This window comes from Dermatophagoides pteronyssinus, unplaced genomic scaffold (assembly GCF_027571235.1).
Source record: "Dermatophagoides pteronyssinus isolate colony J.1.1.1.1 unplaced genomic scaffold, Derpt_VIB-CSIC_2022.12 sq0018, whole genome shotgun sequence".
NCBI classification, from domain to species: Eukaryota; Metazoa; Arthropoda; class Arachnida; order Sarcoptiformes; family Pyroglyphidae; genus Dermatophagoides; species Dermatophagoides pteronyssinus.
Window position 1 is genome coordinate 691,161 of NW_027461542.1, and position 24,989 is coordinate 716,149.

General features: G+C 28.5%; 8 protein-coding genes across 13 annotated transcripts in view; 2 read left to right on the top strand and 6 right to left on the bottom strand.

The window, feature by feature from the left end:
- Window positions 1-24,989, bottom strand: part of LOC113796956 (sodium/potassium-transporting ATPase subunit alpha-B-like) — a 77,177-nt gene that overhangs the window by 616 nt on the left and 51,572 nt on the right. The window contains exons 2-5 of one of the 3 annotated variants that reach the window (XM_075822566.1): window positions 4,488-4,523; window positions 3,056-3,292; window positions 2,494-2,697; window positions 77-2,419 (exon numbers count right to left, since the gene is read on the bottom strand). In XM_075822566.1, coding sequence (XP_075678681.1) covers window positions 77-2,419; window positions 2,494-2,697; window positions 3,056-3,292; window positions 4,488-4,520 — 2,817 coding nt within the window. In that variant the 5' untranslated portion in view covers window positions 4,521-4,523. Of the gene's footprint in view, window positions 1-76; window positions 2,420-2,493; window positions 2,698-3,055; window positions 3,293-3,655; window positions 3,677-4,487; window positions 4,643-24,989 lie in introns of those variants that run through there. The other 2 variants (XM_027347257.2, XM_075822567.1) reach the window with 2 other exon arrangements.
- On the bottom strand, window positions 6,218-7,602 carry LOC113796946 (transmembrane protein 19). Its single transcript, XM_027347244.2, has 3 exons — window positions 7,388-7,602; window positions 7,219-7,332; window positions 6,218-7,152 (listed from the first exon to the last, which is right to left on the bottom strand). Exons 1-3 carry the CDS (start codon window positions 7,485-7,487, stop codon window positions 6,281-6,283), a joined length of 1,086 nt encoding a protein of 361 aa, XP_027203045.2. The 5' UTR covers window positions 7,488-7,602; the 3' UTR covers window positions 6,218-6,280.
- On the top strand, window positions 7,791-8,673 carry LOC113796873 (mpv17-like protein 2). The gene is made up of 2 exons (XM_075822571.1): window positions 7,791-8,147; window positions 8,214-8,673. The coding sequence occupies exons 1-2, from the start codon at window positions 8,000-8,002 to the stop codon at window positions 8,621-8,623; spliced, it is 558 nt and encodes a 185-aa protein (XP_075678686.1). The 5' UTR covers window positions 7,791-7,999; the 3' UTR covers window positions 8,624-8,673.
- On the top strand, window positions 10,253-15,474 carry LOC113796941 (uncharacterized). Its single transcript, XM_027347239.2, has 9 exons — window positions 10,253-11,028; window positions 11,117-11,631; window positions 11,718-11,785; window positions 13,101-13,228; window positions 13,324-13,419; window positions 13,478-13,560; window positions 13,621-13,752; window positions 13,820-14,379; window positions 14,443-15,474. The coding sequence occupies exons 1-9, from the start codon at window positions 10,712-10,714 to the stop codon at window positions 15,289-15,291; spliced, it is 2,748 nt and encodes a 915-aa protein (XP_027203040.2). The 5' UTR covers window positions 10,253-10,711; the 3' UTR covers window positions 15,292-15,474.
- LOC113796948 (putative serine/threonine-protein kinase fhkD) lies at window positions 11,523-13,224 on the bottom strand. Of its 2 annotated transcripts, none has more exons than XM_075822570.1 (2): window positions 12,602-13,224; window positions 11,523-12,484 (listed from the first exon to the last, which is right to left on the bottom strand). In XM_075822570.1, exons 1-2 carry the CDS (start codon window positions 12,926-12,928, stop codon window positions 11,765-11,767), a joined length of 1,047 nt encoding a protein of 348 aa, XP_075678685.1. In that variant the 5' UTR covers window positions 12,929-13,224; the 3' UTR covers window positions 11,523-11,764. The 2 variants fall into 2 exon arrangements, with proteins under 2 accessions (XP_075678685.1, XP_075678684.1); XM_075822569.1 differs by having other exon boundaries at window positions 11,524-12,484; window positions 12,584-13,222.
- On the bottom strand, window positions 16,211-17,162 carry LOC142645683 (uncharacterized). Of its 2 annotated transcripts, XM_075822581.1 has the most exons (3): window positions 17,070-17,162; window positions 16,715-16,980; window positions 16,211-16,622 (listed from the first exon to the last, which is right to left on the bottom strand). In XM_075822581.1, exons 2-3 carry the CDS (start codon window positions 16,872-16,874, stop codon window positions 16,366-16,368), a joined length of 417 nt encoding a protein of 138 aa, XP_075678696.1. In that variant the 5' UTR covers window positions 16,875-16,980; window positions 17,070-17,162; the 3' UTR covers window positions 16,211-16,365. The 2 variants fall into 2 exon arrangements, with proteins under 2 accessions (XP_075678696.1, XP_075678695.1); XM_075822580.1 differs by lacking the exon at window positions 17,070-17,162 and having other exon boundaries at window positions 16,715-17,021.
- Window positions 17,307-18,516, bottom strand: Oxp (Oxpecker). The gene is made up of 2 exons (XM_027347249.2): window positions 17,897-18,516; window positions 17,307-17,815 (listed from the first exon to the last, which is right to left on the bottom strand). Exons 1-2 carry the CDS (start codon window positions 18,045-18,047, stop codon window positions 17,577-17,579), a joined length of 390 nt encoding a protein of 129 aa, XP_027203050.2. The 5' UTR covers window positions 18,048-18,516; the 3' UTR covers window positions 17,307-17,576.
- On the bottom strand, window positions 18,638-24,880 carry LOC113796939 (uncharacterized). 2 transcript variants are annotated; one of them, XM_075822574.1, is made up of 5 exons: window positions 24,734-24,880; window positions 22,987-23,910; window positions 20,482-22,913; window positions 19,735-20,384; window positions 18,638-19,624 (listed from the first exon to the last, which is right to left on the bottom strand). In XM_075822574.1, the coding sequence occupies exons 2-5, from the start codon at window positions 23,883-23,885 to the stop codon at window positions 19,013-19,015; spliced, it is 4,593 nt and encodes a 1,530-aa protein (XP_075678689.1). In that variant the 5' UTR covers window positions 23,886-23,910; window positions 24,734-24,880; the 3' UTR covers window positions 18,638-19,012. The 2 variants fall into 2 exon arrangements, with proteins under 2 accessions (XP_075678689.1, XP_075678688.1); XM_075822573.1 differs by having other exon boundaries at window positions 22,987-23,924.

The following is a 24,989-nucleotide window of genomic DNA, read 5'->3' on the forward strand; positions in this document are numbered from 1 at the left end:
ATAATGATGATCAATTTTGGATTTGAATTATAATACGATCATCAGATAGAACATAAAATCAAAAAAAAAAACATACCCATTCTTGACCATATGAATCGGTTAAATCATTTACTGCTTTTGAATCCCATTGTCGTCGGATACCGAATAGATCGATTGGAAGGAAACCACATTCAGCCATAATAACAAAATAGGTAAAAAAACCGGCACTAGCTTGCATCATTCCAATTTGTCCATATGAAATGGATATAAGACGTTCATTAACAAGTTTATCTTTTTTTGCATCACGTGGTTTTCGACGCATTATATCGGATTCAGCTTTTTCATATGCTAATGAAATTGCAGGTACCATATCGGTACCTAAATCAATACATAATATTGTTACTGTTCCTAATGGTAATGGTATATTTGCTAAAATGAACATTAAAAATGGTGAAATTTCCGGTATATTTGATGTCAATGTATATGCGATGGATTTTTTAAGATTATCAAAAATTAGACGACCTTCTTCAACGCCGGTTACAATTGATGCAAAATTATCATCCAATAAAATCATATCAGCAGCTTGTTTCGATACATCTGAACCAGCAATACCCATAGCAATACCGATATCGGCTTTTTTCAGCGCTGGTGAATCATTAACACCATCACCGGTAACAGCAACAATTGCACCTAAACGTTGACAACCTTCAACAATAATAAGTTTTTGTTGTGGTGAAGTACGTGCAAAAACAATTTCAGTATGATTATGCAATACATCATCCAATTGTTCTTGATCAAATTCTTTTAATTGTGAACCATGTACAACAATAGCTTTTGCTTCACGTGGATCAATTTCCGTAACAGGTACTTTACGTTTTTCGGCAATATCTTCAAGTGTACCATTTCCTTCGGAAATAATACCAACAGATTTGGCAATAGCTTTAGCTGTAATTGGATGATCACCAGTAACCATAATAACTTTAATACCAGCCGAACGACATTTAGCAACAGCATCCGGTACAGCAGCTCTTGGTGGATCAATCATTGATATTAAACCTAAAAAGCAAAGATCTTTAAGTGGAAAATTTATATCTTCACCATTGAAATTAAAACCGGATGGAAATTCTTTTGTTGGTAATGGTAGAAAACAGAATCCAATAACACGTTCACCAAGACCACCTAATTCCATATAAGCTTTATTGAATGCTTTTTGATATTCATCATCCAATGGTAAACGTTCACCATTAATCATAATGTTTGAACATCGTTCCAGTATACGTTCCGGTGCACCTTTCATACATAAAACATATTTACAATCACCATAATCATTGATACTTGGCATTATTTGATTAACAGTAACATGATATTTATTTGTTGAATTGAATGGTATTTCACATGCTTTTGGATTACGTTCACGAAATGCTAATACTTGTCCTTCAATTAATTCCATACATTTTAGTATGGCCGATTCAGATGCATCACCAGTACATTCACGTTTCATAACAGGTATATGATCTTGACCAGGTAAAAATTCAGCTCTTGAACATAATGATGCAACTAATGATAATGGCCGAAATGTTCTTGATGAACGATTAAATGATGAACGTGTTTGTTCTTCAGTTGTATCAGCATCAAATATTTGATTATCAAACCATAAATGTGATACTGTCATACGATTTTGTGTTAATGTACCAGTTTTATCTGAACAAATTGTCGATGTTGAACCTAATGTTTCAACTGCTTCAAGATTTTTTACTAAACAATTTTTTTTTGCCATACGTTTTGCTGTTAATGTTAAACAAACGGTTACTGTTGCTAAAAGACCTTCAGGTACATTTGCAACAATAATACCAATTAAAAATATAACAGCATCTAACCAATGATAACCAAGTATGAATGCAATGAAAAAAAATGATACACCCAAAAATACAGCAACACCGGTAATAATATGAATAAAATGTGTAATTTCTTTGGCAATAGGTGTATCACCCATTTCTAATCCACTAGCTAGATTTGCAATTCTTCCCATAACAGTACGATCACCTGTATTGATAACAATACCTTTACCGGTTCCTTCAACACAATTTGTTGAAAAAAATGCAATATTTTTCGTTTCCAATGGGTTAACATTTGTACATTCAGGTGAACGTGATTGTGGTTCAGATTCTCCTGTTAATGATGAATTATCAACTTTAAAACCGGCAGCATATATAACACGTAAATCGGCCGGTATACGATCACCACCTTTAACTTCGACCAAATCACCAAGTACAACTTCTTCAACCGAAACAGTCATTTTAACACCATTACGTATAACAGTTGCATATTGTGGTATCATATTTTTAAATGAATCCATTATACGTGAACTTTTTGCTTCTTGATAATAGGAAAATATTCCCGTAACAATTACAACAGTGGCCAATACGACACCCAAATATAACTAATGTGGGAAAAAAATTTCTTCAAATTAAAAATCCAAAATCATTAATCGTAATCAGAATATATAAAGCTTACATTATCATCAACAGCATCATCAAATGATGATGCTTGAATAGAATAGGCTAAAAAACACAATAATGCACCGATCCATAAAAGCATTGCAAAACCACCGAATAAATTTTTTGAAAATTTTACCCATTCAGGTGTTTGTTTAGGTGGTGTTAATGCATTTGGACCATCACGTGCTAAAATTTCGGCTGCTTGTTGTTTGGTAAGACCCTTTGGTGTGGTTGGTTTTGGTCAAAAAAAAAAAACAAAAATCAAAAATTAATAAATTGAAATTCAAACGGAAATAAACAAATGCACAATGATGCCATCTAGTTTTCAGTGAAGAATTTTTTGCCTCGCTCTTTATTTAATTATTAATTGAACTGATTTGATTATGATTGATTGATTGGTAAACGACTAATTTTCTGATTTGAAATAAAAAAATATTGATTACATTGATTTTATCATTGGTTTTATATCGATTAAAGAAAAAAAAATTAATAAGGACGATTAAATTCGACCAAGTGTGTGTGCGCTATTGGCTTGATTTGATTTTTGTTTTTTTTGTTGGTTGGTTAAATTAACTTACCAAATCTGGATCAGTACCAAGACGTGAACATAATGATGGTAATGGTATACGATGTTCTTCAATTTCAACTTCTTTTTTTAAATTTTCCAAATCCATTTTACCTTTTTTCATTTCATTTTGTGGTCGTTTTTGATAACGTATAAAACGTGGTTTACCATCTAATGTTAACCCATCATCGGGTAAATCTGGACTAACTGCCATATGATAACTACCGGAATCGTCACCGGCACGATTATACTATATATGAATAAGTAGGATTTTTTATAAAACAAAACAAAACAAAAGAAGAAATTTAAGTAAAATTTCGAAACGAAACAACACAAAAAACTTTTAAATTTCGATGATTTGCAAGGAAAAAAGAAAATTTTCAACAAGAAAAAAACATTAAGGAATCCTTATTTGGTTATTTGGATCAACAAGAACAAATAATGAAATAAATAAATCGATTCAAACAGATCGAATCCGATCGATCAATTGATCAATAATAATTTTATTCAGTTTTTTCAAATCAAATTGGTCTGGATGGCCAAAAACGAAAAAGAAAAAAAAAATATCTTTTCCCATATCTTTATCCAAAAGTATCTAAACTAAATCAATTACGTTCATGACGGCAAATAAATCATATCACTTGAAAAAGATTGAAGAAAGAAAAAAGTGAATTTCAGTCAATGATAACCACCACCACCACCACCACCGAAGAAAAAACATTCACATAATGAGAATATTTTTATCGAAAAACGACAAAGATAAGAACTTGGCTAAGCTGATAATCAACGATTGATTAGCAATCCATCCATCCATTTTGATTTTTGATTCAAAATGCAATCTGTGTGTGTGTTTATTCAATATTGACAAAAACAACAGAAAAAACCAAAAAAATTTCTATATTAACAAGTTACCCAAATACTAAAATTGTCCTAATTATGAAAATTTTTTTCTCAAATTCAAATTGACTAACAAAATCCACCATCATCATCATCAAACGTCATTCGACAGACTTATGATGATGATGATTTCGATGATTTCATTACAGATATTTTCATAAATAAATAAAAATGATTCGGAAAAACCAAAAATCAATCAAAAAAAATATCAGGCGACATTGATTGTTCATTTGATTTTTTTTTAAATAAAAAAATGAATGGATGGAATCAATTGATCTTTTTTTCTAAATATTGGTAGAAAACTTTTACTTTTTCAACAGATGCCCTGTAGATTTAAACTGACATTCCATAATGTTCAAGATGCAAATAGATTAAAAGGGTTAAATCAAACTTGATGTTTTATAAATTCTTTCAAATTAAAAAAAATGAAAGAAATGCAAATCAAAACGAAAAAATCAATTCATTATCAAATGAAAACAGTGTAACCAGGTCTTTATCAGCCTAGAAATTATCAATTAAACGAAAAAAAAGATTCATTCATCACTTACCGAATTGATTGATGCATCATAATAATCGGACATCTTTTTCTTTTCTTCTTCTTTTTTTTCAAATTAATCTAATTCGAGGTAAATCTTTTTTTTTCAAAATTTAAAATATATTTTTTCAAGGTTTTCATTCGATGATGATGAGATCAATGGTAATCATTAATGGTAATTTTATAACAAAATGAAATATGCAACACGTTTTCTCTGTGTGTGTGTTTAACATCCGAATAAAAATTTTTAAAAAAAATTTATGTTTTGCTAAGAGATTTGAATATAAAAAATCTAAATTGTTGTTGTTGTTGTTCCTATGGATTTTTTTTTACATACTGATGTGATAATATTGATTATTATTTAACACGGAGAAACATTTCAAGGTTTTTCGTTTTTTTTATCGATTAAACAGGAGAAACTTGTTGCAAAATTGTTTGATTTTTGTTGTTGTAGATTTTCAGAAGCAGAAATTTTCAGCAACGAAAAAATTTTGTTGTTAAAAATATACTTTTGATGAATGGCCCAAATTTTTTTTTGTGTTGATCCTGTTGGAACCGTCATTAGTTTGTGTGGCGAAAACTTGCAAATCTGAATAACGAATATTGTTGCTGTTGTTGATTAAACTAAATTGAACCAACAACCATATGGATATTGTAAGTTATTTATTGAAAATGATTAAAATCAATTATCAATGATGGTCGCCGCCATAATTCATTCATTCATTCATTGATTTGTTCAGATTGACAAAATGAAAAAAAAACTTTATTCAATTCACAAACACACGAAATAGACACAAGAAATTGTCGTATACGAAGAAAAAATAAAACTCAAACAAAGCAACAAATAATAAATTCAACAAACGAACGAAACTGAAAAAAATTGAAAATATGGATACGATTCATTTATTTGTTTGTTTGTTTGGCTATATTATTATATTGTTTTTCTGGGTTTGTTGGCTTTCGATAACTGATTTTCATATTTATTTATTTATTACCATTCATTTATTTTTTGATTCGGTTGTCTTGGTTACATCATTCATTCGTTGCATTTTTCCCGATGAAATCAATTATTCAGATTCTATTTCGTGTGTGTGCGTGTGTGTGTTGACAAACTGTTGTTTGAAAAAAAACGAACGTAAATGAATGAATCGAAAATGAAGAAAATTCTGGATAATATCATCATTATGGATGAATGAATGAATGTGGTCACTTGTATTGGATGATAATAATCATATTGGCCCGTTGAATTCTATTATTTATTAATTAATTAACTACCACTACTATTCCATTTTGTGGTTGTTGATGTTTTTCATTCGGGATGTTCATGTTGGAAAAATTACATACACATCATACACACTCACGAATAACAAACATAATATTCCAACCATGTCGAACTTGTTGCTCGATGTTTTTTTTTGCCTGGTTCTCTCTCTCTCCATCGTTATTACCTTTCTCTCTCTCTCTCTCTCTTCCCACCGTTCTTTTTCTTCATAGGGCAATGATAATGAAAATGATTGGTGATGTCTATCTACCTGCCTGTCTTTTTTAGGGAAAAAAATACAGGTTTTTTTTCAAAGTATTCGCCACAGCTATTTCATTTTGAAAAAAAAATTCAACTCTGGTAACCATGGAAATGAATTAATAAGCAGCAGCAACAACAACAACGAAAAAAGCAATATTAATTAACCTGTGACCTACCGAAAATTTTATTGGATCATTAAATACAACAATAAAAAAACAATAAAAATGGAGCATATACATTTATTTATTTAAAAAAAAAATAGTTAATTACAAAAGGATCAATTTTCAATATGAATCACCAAAACCAAATGGCCATAATGGCATTATTAATAATGGAACAATAGTAGCCATAATAATTGTCATTATTAAATTTACTTCATGATTATTCAATATATTACGACCAGTAATATGTTCAAAATTTAATGAATTAGATAATGTTGAACCAAATGGATCAACCGTTTGTTGTTGATCATTTTCAATAATACGACGACGATTATGATCAAATCCAGTATATTGTAATGTAGCACCCATTAATGAATCTAATGTTGAACCTAATAATCCACTATAAAGACAAAAATGTAATAATGGCCATTGTGGTGTTGACCATTTTATATGATGTGAAGTGGTTGTTTGTATCCAATATCCAGATGTTGGTATAAACATTATGATTGATATATAACTAGTAAGGCCAATAATAAATCCACCAATACATGCGGCTATAAATCCATCAATAGTAACACCACCATTTGTTCCACGTGGTACACGACGTAATGTTGTTATTAATAATGGTTCAGTATTTGGTCCAGAAAATACTGGACCTAATTCCGAACTAAATGTATCACCCAATGCAGCTGATATTGATATTAATGATGAAAGTAATAACCATGAATTCCAATAATTTTCATTATGTAAAAAATCCAAACGAATTTCACCAACACCAAACCAAATTAAACGTAATAATAAGGCAATATTTGCAGCACCTAAATTACTGACAATTTGTATCCAATTTCTTTGGCCACCTTTTTTAAAATTTGGTTCAAATTGTCGTTTTATATCTTCACCTATTCTGGTTGCTTTCGATGTAGCTAAATAACATGTTATGAATGCAACCATACCGACATAGCTTGATAATATCACTGACATTCCAATTATCATACCTGTGCAAAATTTGAGAAAATCATTATATATTTAAAAAAATCCCAAAAAAAAGAATCTAAACAAACCGGCAATAGCTCCCGTATAATCGATGGTTTTCCTTTTCAAACCACGATAAGCCATCAAACTGGGAATAAGAATTGCTAATACACATCTTGACCAATGTGGTTGATGATCAGCATCTATTTATTATTTGAAAAAAAATGATTGGAACATTTGGAAAAAATGAAAATTTACCTCGAATAAATAATGAAATAATAGCGATTAAAAATAAAAAACAATTTAAAAATGCAACAAATAATGGAAGATAAATATGACGATTCAATGTTAGCGACATTGTTTTTTTTCGTTTGTTTAATATTTCATTTGATTAAAGAATTACATCGTCAACATCTTCATATTGATTGAAATGATTATGATGATTTGACATGCTTGAATACTTTGAATATTTGTAAACAAACCAGAATAATAAAATTAAATTCACATATAGTACTGTCATCTATGATATAGAATTGTAATCATTACGTACGTGTTTATATTTGTAAAGAATTTCAAAGAGTGATTAAAAATTTTTTTGGAGGCTAATTGATTTGCTAATTATCGTCGTCGTCGATGATCAATTTTTGTTTGTTTTTTGGTTTTCAAACTCAATTAAAATTGAAATTTTTTTTGAAAAATTCAAATTTCGAACGAATTTAGAACGACTATTTAAACTCAATTTTGCCAAAAGATTCACATCAAATGTTTAAATAGTAGAATAATTTTATCTCCACATGTTTCAAAACAAAATTTTTTTCAAAATCAATATTAATTTAATGATGAAAAATCGATCAAAAATTGAAAAAAATAATGTTACGAAACATATCAAGAATACTTTATTCATCGAAATATCTTTTCTGGACAAATACAGCAACCGGTATGATATTTTTCGGTACAGGTGATATGATTGTACAGAAATATATTGATAAACGTTCGAATATTGATTTGAATCGAAATGGTTTGTTGATTTTTTTTTGTTTTCGGTAAAATTTCAATATTAAACTTTTGTTTCAATTCGATTCAGTAAATTCTTGTATAGCCGGTACATATATGGGATCAATAAGTCATTTTTGGTATGGATTTTTGGATCGTTGTTTTCCGGGTACAAATCGTAAAATGATAATAAAAAAATTATTATCCGAAGCAATTGTTGGACCACCATTTGCAACAACATTATTTTTTATTGTTGGTAAACTTGGCCATAAATCTAATCAACAAATTATCGATGATATTCGTGAAAATTTTAAATATCTATTAATGGCCGATTGGTTGTTCTATATACCGTTACAATTTTTTAATTTTTATTATTTACCAACAAAATATCGTGTATTATATGTATCAATGTTATCATTGGTTTATGATTCAATACTAGTCTATGTTTTACATCGTAATCATGATGAAAATTTTGATTCAAAACAAAACAAAAAAAACTGAATAACCAAATGACAAACGAAAATTAATTAATAAAATTAGCTATTTCCATATCCGTTTTTTGTTGTTGTTTGTTGCTACTTCTTTCTTTCAAATTTCAGTTTGATCAATCGATCATTATTAATGACATTTTTTTTCATTCAAATGAAACCATTCCACAAAAAAAAGATTCAATGAATAATTTCCATTAACCAAACATAGATCGATTAGGATGTTATTTTGATTGATTGATTTTTTTATTTTTTGTTTTCTCAAAGCCATTCTGGTAGCTATATAATTGAAAGTTGTTGTTAAAGTTGATCATCAACAACAACAACAACAAAGTTGCCTATAATCACATTCATTTCAAATATTTTCTCCATTAAATAACTTGTCCATCAAATGACAGAGATTTCCAAAAGCAAAAAAAAAAGATAAAGAAGAACGAAACTTGACTCAAATTCCAAGAAGGAATGAATTTTGAACGACAGCCGGTTCTCATTTTTATTATTCTTTCATGTTCGATATATAAGAGAAAACAGGATAATCTTGCCTCAATAAAAATTGTTTTTTCTTCTTTGACTTTCACAGAAAAAAATTTGAATCATTTTTTTTCTGCACAATCAAATCATTAGTCTGGGATACCAGATACTTTAAAAACAACAACAACTAATGATTATTCTAATCGAACGAATAAAATAACGTTCGAATAGTTTGTTCTATCGATTAATATACACACAGAGAATTCATATATATAGAGAGAGAGAGAGAGAGAGAGAAAATTGATTTGAGATGCTATATCAGCGGACATCAATGATCTGTCTGAGTGTCTATGTTTGGAATGTGTCAAAGGATGGAGGGGGAGAAACGACGACATTCCCTCTATTGGATTCTCTCATTCATTCATCAGCCAAAAAATCGTAATAAGCAAATAAACAGTAAAGTGAAAAGTAAATATAGATGTCATTCTCAAATAGAAATAGTCAGAAAAACCGAAAAAAAATGATGTCACTAAAATCATCATCACCATTTTTTCATTGTACATTCATTGAATGATGATTTTCAATAATAATAAAAAAGAATCGATCGTGATAAGAATTTTGCAAAGAAAAAAGAAAAACACATGAATCTAATGATGATAAGGATGATTATGGTTATGGTTATTTTTTTGTTTAGTTTAAAGAACGTTATATATTAAAAAAATCGAATCAGATAAGGAAACGAAATGAAAATGAAATGGAAGAAAACTTTAAGAAAAAGACTTGAAGAAGGGGAAGAATTTCTGGTTTCAAAGAACCAAAAAAAAAGAATCTATAGAGCATCATCTCAGTGTTTACACACTGGATTTTGTTTTGCACCCAGAAAAAAAAAGAAAAAGAAACGTGGAATAAGAATCATTTGGATGGAAGAAAAAAAATATTCTAGTAGCAGGCAGAAGTAGAATTCCTTTTATATATTCTGTGATGTGCAGAATATATAACCCATAACACACAAAGAATGGATGATGATGTTCCCAATGAACATCCATTTGAGTCAATCAAGATTCAGACAGATTCCGATTCTGTTTTTTTTCTTTCGTTGGTTGTTGATAAAGTATAGAATAATATAGTGTGGAGAGTGAGTGAGAAGCAGAATGAATGAAAAAAATGGAACGAATCTTTAACGATCATCATCATCATTATTAACAGTAAATGGAATCCATTCAAGCGAATTATTTTTTCATTTTTCGTTTCGTCTTCTTAGTGATGGAATATTTTATTGATAAAGTTATTTGACATAAGTGTTCACGACCACCACCACCACACATTAAAAACATTTTTCGTTCGTTCGTTCGTTTCTCGGGGGTCATATATTGTCGTCGTAGTAGTGAAAAACTCGAATCTCCAAGAATGAATTGGAAAACAAAAAAAAAGTTCAGAACTGAATGATTGATATGATTGGTTAATGTTGAACTTTTTTTTTCTTTCTCCCAATGAATTTCCCTATGAATTGAAAAAAACGAAGAATTAATCGATTGATTTTTTTTTGTTTTTGTTGTCAACTTACAACTTATAACATGTAACTATGGATGTTTTAATTAATTAATTTTTGATCATTTTATTTACAAGATCGATGGATTCGATTTCGAATGTTTATGTCGATGATGATGATGATGATGTTCGAATGAAATATTATCATCATCATCATCATCTACGACAACAAAAATGGCCAAAACGTGGTCATCATCGAAAATCATTTACAATCAACAACAATAATGGTCAAATTTTGTTAACGATGATGAATTTAAATGAAAAATTTTACAAATTATTTCACCGAATTCCATTTGAAACAACGACAAAATGTCTTTTGAATGTGATAGTTTTTTCTAATTTTATTAAAATCTTTTCATTATTGTTTTTGTTGTTGTTGATGTTCGCATCGAATGTTTGGTAAGTTAATTTTTCTTCCTTTTTTAAATTATTAATGGATTCAAATCTTCAATGTTTCAATCCAACAACAAAAACAACAAAACATTAGTGCTCAGCAAATGATGACATTTATGAATGAATCAACAACAACAACAAAAACAACAACGATATCCGAATTATCTTCAAACATTGTTGATACTTCAATGATTGATCCAACATTACCATCGATTCAAATGATGAATGCTACAACAACAACAACAACAACAATCATTGATAATAATAAGAAAAATATTCATGCCGAAGCATTTCATCATTATCAAACGAATCGTAAACAAAAACAACAATTAGCTATATTCAATAATAATAGTGATATAAATAATATTGAAACATCAGCATTAAAATCATCAATTACAGTAACAAAAATGTCAAATGAACGTAAACCATGGACACCATTAAGAAAATCTGATCATCATCATCATAATAATAAATATAAAGATGATAATAATAATAATTATCCATCATCAATGATGACATGGCTTGATGGACAATTTACTGATAATGTTACAAAAATATTACAAACAATACTTGAAGATTATGATATACGTTTAAGGCCAAATTTTGGTGGTAAGTAAAAAATTCATTCATTGTCAAAATGATGATAAAATTATTTGAAGAAAAATTTAATTATTTTTCTAATATTTATTTTAAAGGCGATCCACTACATATTGGAATGGATCTAACAATTGCATCATTCGATTCAATTTCCGAAGTAAATATGGTAAGTGGAAATAATTTCATTAATCGATGGTCGTTGTATTGGATTTATATTTAACATTTGTACAAGTAAATCTTTATGATGTTGATGATGATTATCATCTAATAATAATATTTCATTAGGAAATTGAATAGGTTGTTGTTTGATTTTTCGAAAATAATATAAATTCTGTTCAAATGATTGTTCAGATTTTAAATTATTATCAAGTTCAAATGGACAATGACCATATATAAGTAGATAAAGTAAAACACCTAATGAATAAACATCAGTTTTATATGCATCATAAAATAAACAATTTGCAAGTAATTCAGGTGCCATATATTCTAATACACCTTTATGACTTGAACAAAGTGCTTGTTGTTGTTGATTATTATTCAAAATATCAATATGTGGTTGTTGAATTAATTTGGAAAAACCAAAATCAATTAAACGACATTGTAGTGATTCGGTTTGATAATCAATAAGAATATTTTCTGGTTTTAAATCACGATGTACAATATGATTAATGTGTAAATAATTGACTGCCATTAATAATTGTTTGAAAAATAAATATTTTACCATTGATAATGTAATTTTATGATCTGGTTGACATTTAAGAAATTCAGCAAGATTTTCTTTACCACCATATGGCATTAATATTGTTGTAAATCTTTCAAATTGTAAAACATTAATAATTTCGATTAGATTTGGATGTGGATTATCCTTTTGAGAACAGAAGAAAGAAAACAATATTCATTAGTAAAGATCATCATTTAAAAAACATTATTGTAAAAGAAAATAAAAAATTATCAGAAAAAAAACCTTGATAAAATTACAAACTTGAATTTCATTTTCATAATTAGAATATTTAGGACACCAATCAACATTAACAATTTTGGCAACAAAATTTTTACGTAAAATTTTTGTTGCAAATTGAATTTTCGATCGAATCAAATATACATCCGAATAATGACCATGATAAAGGCTACGTTTAAATTTAATACATTTATCAATGATAATATCTTGATTTTCACATAGCGAATTATTCAAAATATCAAGTTGCATTTGCTCGGAATGAATAAGACAATGAAGATTTTCTTTTTTCATTCGAGCCAATTGCCGAGGACAAATTGATTCGGATCCAATCAAAATCGAACATTCTTCCATATTTCTATTCAATGATCAAATAACACATTACACACAAAGAAAAATTTGTCGTTATAACAAATGAATTTATAGCTCAAAACATATATAATTGAATTATTGATGAATTCTAAATTCTTTCTTTTTTTCTTTTTTTCGTTTTTTTTTTTGCTTCTTCGAATTCACCAAAAACAAGGATTATACATTAACATTATATTTACATCAATATTGGCGTGATGAACGTCTTAAATTTGGACAAAATGATAATATTGAATTAACATTGTCCGGTGATTTTAGTGAACGTATTTGGGTACCTGATACATTGTAAGTCGAAATAGTTGTTTTTTTTATTTGTTCTTTTGGACCGAGAAAAAAAGATTCGAAATTGAAACAAAATCTAATAATTTATTTTTTTTTAGTTTTGCAAATGATAAAAATTCATTTTTACATGAAGTTACTGAAAAAAATAAAATGGTACGTTTAAAATCGGATGGTTCGGTTTCCTATGGAATGAGGTTAGTCGGTGTTTTTTTCCTTTACATTTTGTTTCAATTTATGATTTTTTGGCAAAAGATTTACAACAACATTAGCCTGTATGATGGATTTACATTATTATCCATTGGATTCACAAAATTGTACGGTTGAAATTGAAAGCTGTATGTATTTTTTATTTGTATGAAAAAGGCATTGAATAATGATCATTTTTTGGATGATAGATGGATATACCGTTTCCGATGTAGTGATGTATTGGACGGATACACCTGTAAATGGTGTTGAAGATGCTAAACTTCATCAATTTACAATTGTTGGCTATGAAACAACTGATCGTAAAGAATCATTAGCAACTGGTATTTTATATTTTTACCCAAAAAAAAATGTCTCTATTTTTTCACTAATAACTTTTTTATCACTTAGGAACTTATCAACGTTTATCATTATTATTTTCATTAAAACGTAATATTGGTTATTTTATTTTTCAAACATATTTACCATCAATATTGATTGTAATGCTTTCATGGGTTTCATTTTGGATAAATCATGAAGCAACATCAGCACGTGTTGCATTAGGTATTACAACCGTATTAACAATGACCACTATTAGTACTGGTGTTCGTAGTTCATTACCAAGAATTTCCTATGTAAAAGCTATAGATATTTATTTGGTAATGTGTTTTGTATTCGTATTTGCTGCATTATTGGAATATGCAGCTGTTAATTATACATATTGGGGTGCTCGTGCAAAGAAAAAAATCAAACCAAATCCACAACATCAACATCATCATCATCATCATCATACTGGAACATCATCTTGTTCATCCGGTACATCACCTTCGGATCTTCGTTCAAATAAATGGTCATTACCTAATCAACGTATGGGAAAAAATTCTCGTATGATTCATTTGAAAAAAGATACAATACCATGTCCAATGACAACAGCAAATCAAAAGATAATCAAACAACCTTATTCCGTAAATGTAAGCAATAAAATTATAACCATAATTCATGTTATAAATATTTATTCCAAATTTCCAATATAGTCTCAATTAACGCCTGTACAAATACCTTCATCTACATTGATTGCTAAAGAAAAACCTGTATATAAAGATGTTGCCATATCACCTATAGCTTCATTACGTAATATTCAATCATCTCACTTAGTGAATAGAAAACAGCGAATGCAAAATGCTCAACAACAACAACAATCAACAATCATGTTTGATCTATCGAATTTACAATCATCAAATGATAATTCATTATTGACATTATCGAAAACAAAAATTTTTCCAGAAAATTTCCCAATTTCATCGCAAATAATATTTGATCAGCAAAATACTCAACCACAACCACAACAACAACAATCGTATCAAATACCACCATTAGGTGATTATGGATTTGCATCATCACCACCACCACCCGCACCACCATCATCATCATATTATAATTTAAATATTAATGATATAATGGTCGAACAAGGTGATAATAATGATGATCAACATTCATTGCAACTACCACCACCACAACAACAACAACAACAACACCAGTCACCACCAATGAATGAAAATTCAGATTTCAATCCATATAATCACGATAAATCAATACAACAACAACCATCCGAATTTCTTCATCATGGTTATGGTCATCATTTACGAAATAATAGTTCATCATTACGTTATCGACGTTCAAAACAATCACAAAGATCTGGAATGTCCAATAAACAATCAATGCATCAACAACAACAACAACAGCCATATTGCTCATCATCTACAATGAATAATGGAACGAAAAAAGTACGAGATGTAAACAAAATTGATCGTTATTCACGTATTATATTTCCTGTTTCCTATATGATTTTCAATGCCTTTTATTGGAGCTTTTATACAATTTGATCAACCGCGGTGTTGAATGTAATGATGCACACATTTACATTATAATAGAGTTTATTATTGAAAAAAATAATGAAATTTTTATTTAGATGATTTTTTCGTTGTTGTTGTTGTTGGTTGAAATCTAATTTTTATTGTTTTTAGATTCAATATGAAATAAAATCAATGTGAATGAATAAACAAAAAGCACTGTTCAAAAATCGATAAGAATTGTTATATTGTTAATAGATTTCTATGGAAATTGTCTGAAAAAAATATGATGAAAACGATGATGGTTATTACATAAGCTCATTGTATGGTTAAAGGTCAATATTGTTAAATGTTAAATCATTAAAACAAGGTGAACATGGCTATAATTAGGTCATTGCGGTCATTTAAAAAAAACAGAAACCGTTTTGTTTTATTTGAGATGCCTTGAACATGACCGCAACAAAGGCCAAAGGGAATTTTTTTTCTGTTTGTTTGTTTATCAATCATAATGATAAATATCCCTTTGTGAATAATATCCATCCATAATCATAATGTTTTTTTTTTTTTTTTTTGGTCAAATGAACATTATCAATTATAGCCAACAACAAACACCAAAAATAAAAATAAACAAAACATTAATTTAATGGTTAAATGGGATGTCTATTTGATTTTTTTTTCTCTGTTTCGTTTCGATTATTATAAATGTTCTTTATCCATCCATAATGTTTTTTCCATTTCTCAATGTTTTCCTGGAATCTATGGAGATTTTTGTTTTTTTCTTTTTTTTTGCCAAAAAAATCATTCGATCAAAGAACCTGTTGCGCGTATATGTATGTTTGTTGGGTGGTCCTAAAATATATAGTGAAAAAAATGAAGCATGCGTAACAAGGAAAGGATGAAAGATGAGCTTTTTTTTGGGTCGACAGAAAAAGAAATCGAAATTCAAAATATCTTTGCTGTTTGAAGATGAAAATTGAAAATCATCTTTATTCCTTGTTTTTGGAGAAGGAAGAGGATTGCAAATTTAGAATTCAGTTACAAATGAATAAAATTTCATATTTGAAATGAAAGGGAAAACATCAACGTGTGGCGATAAAGAGAAATGTTTCAAAAATGTTTCAATTTTTTTCTTCCTTTCAATGTTTTTTGTGATTGAAAAATTTTAAAAGCCAAATCATCAATTTGTTTTTGATCATCGGCTGTTGATCTTATACGTTCAATATATTTTTTTAATGAAAGTTTACAACGATCCAAATTTGTTAATGGTTCCCAGGTTTTTGTTCGAAAACCTTTCCAATCGATTAAAAATAAAAACGACCCGGAATCATCGATACAATGATCAAGAATTGCTGATACTTCATAACCTATTTTTTTTGGACACAATTATAGAGAGTAAAATGTGAAAAATTAAGTAAAATCAAGGTAAATCAATTCGAAAATCCAAAAGTTTACTTACGATTTAATTGAAAGGATTTTTTTGGACATTGACGACGACGACGATGACCAAAACATTGTCGACGACGACGACGACGACGTTGTTGTCGTTGACTTTGACATTGTTGTTGTTCAGAATTTTTCAATTGTATCGTTTTTGTATCATCATTATCTGTAGCCATTCTTTTCGATTTTTTTTTCGAAGTTTGGGATTGATTTCGAATTTATACACCACTAATGCACTGAACACATCAACGAACAAACCGAACCAACGAACGAAAAACAATTCTACAAATGCAAATGAAGCACATGAAAATCGAACAAATAGAATGAATGAATGAAGCCTTTTTTTATCAAAAAAATAATTTTTTTCTTACCAAAAATCAAATCCATCTAATACTGTTCGAATTTTCTCGATCACCAGCAACCAAAAAAAAAGTCACCCGATTTCCATTCATTCTTTTTTTTTTTTTGTCGAATGCTACAGTAAAAGTTTGAATAACACACCACCACCAAACTTGCCCACAATGCAATAAACAGGGAGGAGCAAAACATTCGAGAAAAACATTCCGAACAAAAACAATTTGAAACAAGTTTAAATCGAAAGATTTTTGGATAAAAAATTTTTTGATTTAATCAATTTTGATTGATTGATTGATAAAAATTTAACACCTGTAAGAAACGAAAATCGAAATATCACTGTATTGATGTGTTGTTCACCCTCCCCCCAATCAAAAACAAATTTTGTGGGCGGTTACATTCATTGATTGGTCAACCAAAAACAATATCGATTGATTATCATTGGTCATTTGTTTTCATTCATTATTTGATGGGCGGTCAACACAACTCTTGACTTGTTGAATTTTTTTTTTTGTTTTAATTAATCAATCAATATTTACTTTTAACATTAAATTATAATATTCAAAAATTGAACGTTGATAAATTTTAAGAAAAAAATCCGATAATAATGGTATACAATGATCAAGATTTTCAAATGGTTCCCAGGATTTTTCCGTATGACCAGTCCATTCGATTAAAAAATTTACAATTTCTTTTTGATTATTATTATTATTATTTTCATTTGTAACAATACGATAATCAATGATATTGGATATTTCATAACCTAAAACAAAAACATTTGTGGTTTTAAAAAAACAAAATTATTATTCGGTTATTTAACGTTAATTTTCTTCTGGTACGTTACGATTTTCATCATTTTGATCCTGATGATGTTGTCGATGAATACGACGTCGACGACGACGATGACGATGATGGCTTTGATAATGTTTTCCATAACCATCCCATAACAATGATAATTTTTTTGATTTTTTCGTTGTTTTAGGCATTTTTTGCATTGGCAAATGGTTGATCGGTGGCTGTGTGTTTGCGAACGAAATGAAAATGTTTGTTTGTTTTGTTTTTTTTTCGAAAGCAGAAAAAAAATTCGATTCGAAAAATGTTTGATGCAATTTGATTCGTTTGCCGGTTTTTTTTTGCTGGTTTGTATCTCTTTCTGATTTTTTTTCAATTCGCGCTTAAAATGATCCAAATGAATGGTTGGAAAAAAGCAGAGGAATGGATTAATGGATAGTAGTAGTGGTGTTGCTGAGTTGTTTATCGTTGCCGTCCAAGTTCTTCGTTAACAAGAAAAAAATTCGTTTCTGGTTCAGCTTTCATAATGATGATGATAAACATTACGCGACAAGTCGCGACATAACACACGAAGAACAATACGTGTTAGGAGGAGTTTAGTCTGAGGTAAAATCCAAGAAACTAACCCTTTGTGAGAAATCCGGGAATTTTTTTTTGTTTTTGTTTCCAGAATTTAACCCTTTAGTACCTTTTGGCTTTATAGAATCAAAAATCAATCATTTTTTTTTTGCATTTTAAAAGGAAAAATTAAAAAAAAAATTTTATTTTTTAATAATTTCAAATTTTTTTTTCTTAATCTCGTATACAATTCAAAATAAATGATGATAATAATAATAATCAATTTACTACATAAATCATAAGCTCTGTGTGTATGTTAGGTATGTGTGGTGTATATGTGTTATTTATTATCAAAAAAAAAAAAAAATCCGGTGATCATTTACGAACGAAAAAAAACAAAAAACAAAAAAAAAGTCAATTGATCGATCAATCAATGGATTAAACATATTTGAAAATCATCACTATATGGTCGATAGTTTTGAATTATTATTTTTGTATATAAAATCTATCATTAAATTGGTGGAGAGAAAGGGGTAAGTATTTTCTTTCTTTTTTTTATCGATTATTATGTTTCCTACATAGGCACATTAATTTTTATAGATTATCATCATTATTGTTGTTGTTGTTGTTGTTGATTATTGGACAATAATTTAATCTTTTTCTTTTCATTTTCATGAATCTTAATATAGTTGATTAAATAATTGGAAAATTTTTTTGCCAATTTTAATGGTATTTTTATATCGATCATTTCATCATCATCATTGTCATCGCCATCATCATTATCAACATCTTGATTTGTATTGATTTTTGTCGAATTTTCATCAATTCTTATGTCTTCATTTCTATAATTATCATCTATAATAATTACATTATTTTTCGTTAAATCATTATTATCATTTTTGATTGGTGAAATATTTGAAAAACTATCTAAATATTTTCTCATTTCATCAAGATCTTCTTGTGAACTAGTTGTTTCTGGTTGTTTTGGTTGAAATTCATTTTGTGCACATGCTTCCAATAAAGCCAATTCATTCGAATCAATTATTTCATCATTACTATTATCATTATTATCTGCATTTGTTTCATTCAATGATGATGATGATGACGATGTCAATGACAATTTTTTCTGATCATCATTATCCAAGGATAATGTTATTGTTGTTGTTGTTGATGTAATCTTTTCATTACTATCATTACTATTGGAAGAAGTGGAATCTTTATCCTTTTCAACAAAAAACAAAAAAAATGAAATGAAAAAATGAATAATGGTAACAAATTAATTTGAAATCATCATTGAAATTGAAAAAAAAAGTAAATCTAAATAATAATTACCTCAAAATTTTGTTGTTGATTATTATCAAATTTAGTTGTTGTAAAATAAAAATCTTCATCATCCAATTCATCATAATTATCATCATCATTATTATTGTCATCGTTTTCATGATTATTAATCCAATCGGTTTTTGAATCAAAATTCGTTTGTATTGTTGAACAATTTTTCGATAAAGAATTGAGCATATTTTGTAAATAATCATCGTTTGATGATGATTGTTGTCCAGAATATTCACCAATATCATCATTATATTCTAATGTTGCTTTTTGATGTTGCAATTTTCGACGTTTTGATGTTCCATTATTGTTACTATCATTACTATTTTGTTTATTTAAGATGGAATTGGATGTCAAATCAACTTTTACACTATCAATATTTGAATGGTGTGATGTTGTTTCCATATCTTTATCCTGATCCGCGATGAATGATTGATTATTATCATCATCAATAATTGATTCAATTGAAAATGTTGATAAATCTGATCTAGATCGTTTAACACCGATTGTTGGTTGCTGTTGTTGTTGTTTTCCAGCATTTGTTGAATTCGATGATAAAAGTATAGACGATGAACGATCAAATACTAATTCATTGCTTACAACTGGTTCGGAAAATATTACACGTTTCTTTTTGGCCGTTAATGGTGAATTTTCTGTTTGAAAAAAAAACAACGATTAACAATTTTATCATCCAGCAACAATCAATGATTAAAAATCTAACAATTTTTAATCAAACTTTTATAAACTTACCATTACTTGGTGTACGTAATATGGATTTCTTTGGTAAAACAACCAAATTATCAACATTATTATCATCGACTTTAACAATATTCGATGAATCATCTTCATTATTAATTTTAGCTGGTGATAATTCTTTTGTTACATTTAAAGATTCTAAAGATTTATTGAAATTTTCTTTGGCTGCCGTCAACATTAATGATGCACGTTGTGTACCAGCAACATTAGCAGTTGTTGTTGGTGATGAATTATTATTCTTTATTGTTGATAATAATTTTGAATCATTTTTATCCATTGATGGTAATGTTCCTATTGTTAATGAATTCGATACAGCTCGTAACATTGCCATCGATCTTGATAGAAAAGTTAATGATGATGATGATGATTTTTTCGATGGTGATGATGTAATGGAATAATCAATTGGTTCATATTGTAATAAAGTTGTTGTCGAAGATTCTTGTGAAGATTCATCGATCGTACAAGATGACGATGATGATGATCCATCTGATGGTTGTTGTTTTTGATCCGGTAATAAAGTTTCTTTAACCGAAACATAATCAGATTTATCCATAGAAGAATCTGAAATGATTATTACATCATCATTCATTTGGTTATCAATTTTTTCTGTTGACTGCACAGAATCAGATTCTATCGAATTGGATTTTTGTTGTTGCGGTTGTAGTATTGAAGAATTTTCCAATAATGATGATGATTGATGTTTTGATACATCCAAATTATCATTTGTTTTGATATCTTCATCAGATTTTTGTTGTTGATTATTATCATCTATTGAAATCGATTCATTATTCGATTTGAATAGTTTAGGTTTGACCCATGTTGTAATTGAATCTACGCTTTCATCATCATCATCATCGGTATCAATAGAAATCTCTGCTAATTCAATCAATTCGGTTTGTATTTTTGTTAATGATAATGTTTCTTTTTCTTTTGCAGAAATTTCTGGTTCTATAATTAATGGTACAACTTCTATATCCGAACTATTATTCGATTGTTCATTGGAAACATCTTCAATCATTATATTTGATGATTTCATTGATAAAATTTTATTATCATCATCATTTGTATTTGGTGAATCAACATATTGTATCCAACCATGATTATCATTTGATTCAAATTTTAAATGTTGTTCATCCTGATCTTTGATCATTATTTCTTCTTCAGTATTTTTATCCATTGAATTTGTATCATTCATATATGAATAAACCAATTCAATCGATTCATTTGATGTTGATGATGATGAATCATCTTCGATTATGGTGTTTGTTTCTTCATCAATAATTACAACATCTGGAACTGATGATTGTTGTTGTTGTTGTTGCTGTTGATCGGAATGATTTTTTTCATTTAATTTTGTTTGTAAAATATTTTCACATGATGATGATGATGATGATGGTTGATTTTGTTTAGGAATTTGAATAGATTTTATATTGAAATTATCATCATTATTAACATTATGTTCATCACAATCGATTCGAGATTTTTTACAAATTGGTTCTTCTATGTCTGCAGTTGTTTTGTTAGAATCATCATTATCAATATCATTATGTTCTTCGGCCACTGGTGAAAGAATAAGTTTTTTACGTTTAGGTGAAATTTTCGATTTATGAAATATTGTATTCAACGAATTATTTGATTTTGATAATGTTGATGATGAAATATCAAAATAAAATTCATTCGAAACAACTGGTTCAGTAAATAAAACCATTTTTTTCTTTTTTATAGCTGATGTTTCATTCGGTGATTTAAGTATTGATTTTGATGAAATCATTGATTTTGTTGGTGTTTGTTGTTCCAATGAATCATTATTATTATTATTATTATTAGAAGAAGATGATAAAATAGTATCAATTGATTTCACTGCTGAAGTAGACTTTAATTGATTTTGTTGTAAGGCTTTTAATAATGCTGATCCACGACTATAAGATGATGATGATGATGATGGTGATAATGATTGTGTTCGTTCCAATATTTGTGGTGACATTTTTTTCGTATTCCGTATACCAAGATTTTGATTCAAATCAATAGATGATTCTTCAATCGAACATAATTTCGTTGATGATGAATCATTTTGTGAGGCAGCTTTTAATATGGCTAATGCACGTGCCGAACCACCAAGCCAATATGATGATGATGATGATGAATTTGATTTTACTTGATCTTTATTATTATTATTGATTTTCGGTGATGATAATGTAGAATTTATCACAGAATATTTATTGATGCAACTTTTTTTATTATTATCAATAGTAATTTCTTCAACATCGGCTGATTCTTTATCATCCAAAACAGACTTGGATTTCATTTCAGTATCGACAAAATTATTATCATCATCATCAACAACATTATCATCGTCATCGAAATTTAAACCAGATAAATTTGTTGATGATTTTAACATTTCATTCGTATTTAATCGTGATGATAATCTGAAATTGAAAGCAAAAAAAGAAAAATTTAAGTATCAAAACAATCAAAAATAAAATACAAATTAAAACTTACTTATTCAATATTGGACTTGTAATTAGATCATCAATATTTTTCGATGTTTTATTCTCTTGATTCATATTTGTAGAATTATTTTTTGTATTTTTTCCCATAACGATAATCAAATCATCATCATTATCATTAGCCATATGATCACCATTGTTTTTTATCATTTGTATTGAATTATTTTCCTCGTCATTATCTTTGTTATTGTTTAAAAATTTTCTGGTCATTGACATTTGGTCATTATTGTCACCGTTATTATTATTATTATCATTGTTGGTCAATTCGGTAGACAAAGAACAAGTTGATGATGATGAAGATGAAGACGATATTGTTACAGCTGCCGTTTTTGTTGTTGTTATTGTAGGTGATGACGACAACGCCACCACCGAAAAAGAGTTAAAAGATCGCCGACGACGACAATTTATTTGTTGTTGTTGTTGTTCAACATTATTATCATTATCAACAAAGCCGGTTTCTTTATTTAAATTATTATCATCATTACATGGTAAAGGAGTTACCGAAAATTTCATTGATGATGATGATGGATGAATGATCAGCTGTGTAGCTCGAATATTATTTTGCTGTCTTTGTTGTATGTTGTTGCTGTTATTGCTTATTACATTCATCATTATACTAGCAGTTTTTGTCGTTATTGTCGTCTGTTGTAAAGAATTTCTTTCATTATTCATATCATTTTTAATGTTTTCTGTTGGTTGTTGTTGAATAATTTTTTCATTATCATCATATTCACATTTAGAATCATTATTATTATTATTTGAATTCAATGATGAATACATTTCAAATGATTCTTTCATTTTTATTGCTTGTCTTCGGGTCATGATATTTGTCGTTGTTGCTGATTTCGATGATGATGATGATGATGAATTTATCATTTCCATTGTAATCATGATCAATGTCTTTTTTTTTCTTCTTCTGTTTGCAAAAAGCTCACAAATGAAGGGTAAAATTATTACAAATCATTCGATTCGATGATGATGATGATAAACACAATTTTTTTAGAATGATACACACAGAGAAGGAAAGGAAACAAAACAAACTCAAAGAAAACATAGAAAATTTTTGTTTGAAACATTTGAAAACAAAAAATTCAAATAAACACATAACATTTACAAATTTTTTCTTTTCATAGAAATCTTTTTGTATTCATTGTCACTTCTAGAGTATTCTACTTTTTCTCTCTCTTTTTATTAGAGAATTCTTGTCATTTTGATGACTTGAACACAAAGACCGACGACAATTGATGATGAAAAAAACCAAACATAACATACTACGACGACTCTTGACATTTATCCGTTTTTTTATTCTTTATCGATTTAATATACAATGCCGAAAGACACACACAAACACACATAGAGAGAGAAAGAATTTGTTTTTAAATACCAGAATCAAGAAAAGCACAGGAATATAGTTGGTATTTTTTTTTCGGGGTGGCTATATGATCATATTACAGCCGCTGCCGTCATTGCATGGACCTGAATCCGGTTCACACACACAAACACATAGAAAATCCAACAACAAAAAAACATTCAAAATGCCATAAACGAAAACAACAACAAAAAATCAGAAATTTGCATTCATATTCTTGATCTTTAGCTTTTTTCATCGATATTCATTGAGAATTTTCATTGAAAACAAACCAGCAACAAGATGATGATGCAATTCGGTCTCAAAAACGTTCGAATTCGAATCACACTACACACACAGAGAGAGAATGATCGATTGGAAATTCTTTTACCTTGATGAATTTATTTGAAGAAAAAACAAAAACAAAAAACAAATCGATATAATCAAATGATTTGTTTGTTTGGTTATTTAGATTCTATGTTGTTGTTGTTGTTGTTGCTGTTGTTTTTGGCGCATTGAATACCGCCAAAAAAATGAAAAAAACAAAATTGTGTGATGAAAAAAACGCGGACTTTGCAAAAGGTTTGGAACTGTGCTGCGCAACTGCGCAATTTTTTCCAAAGAACGCCATCTTTTAGTATCTTCTT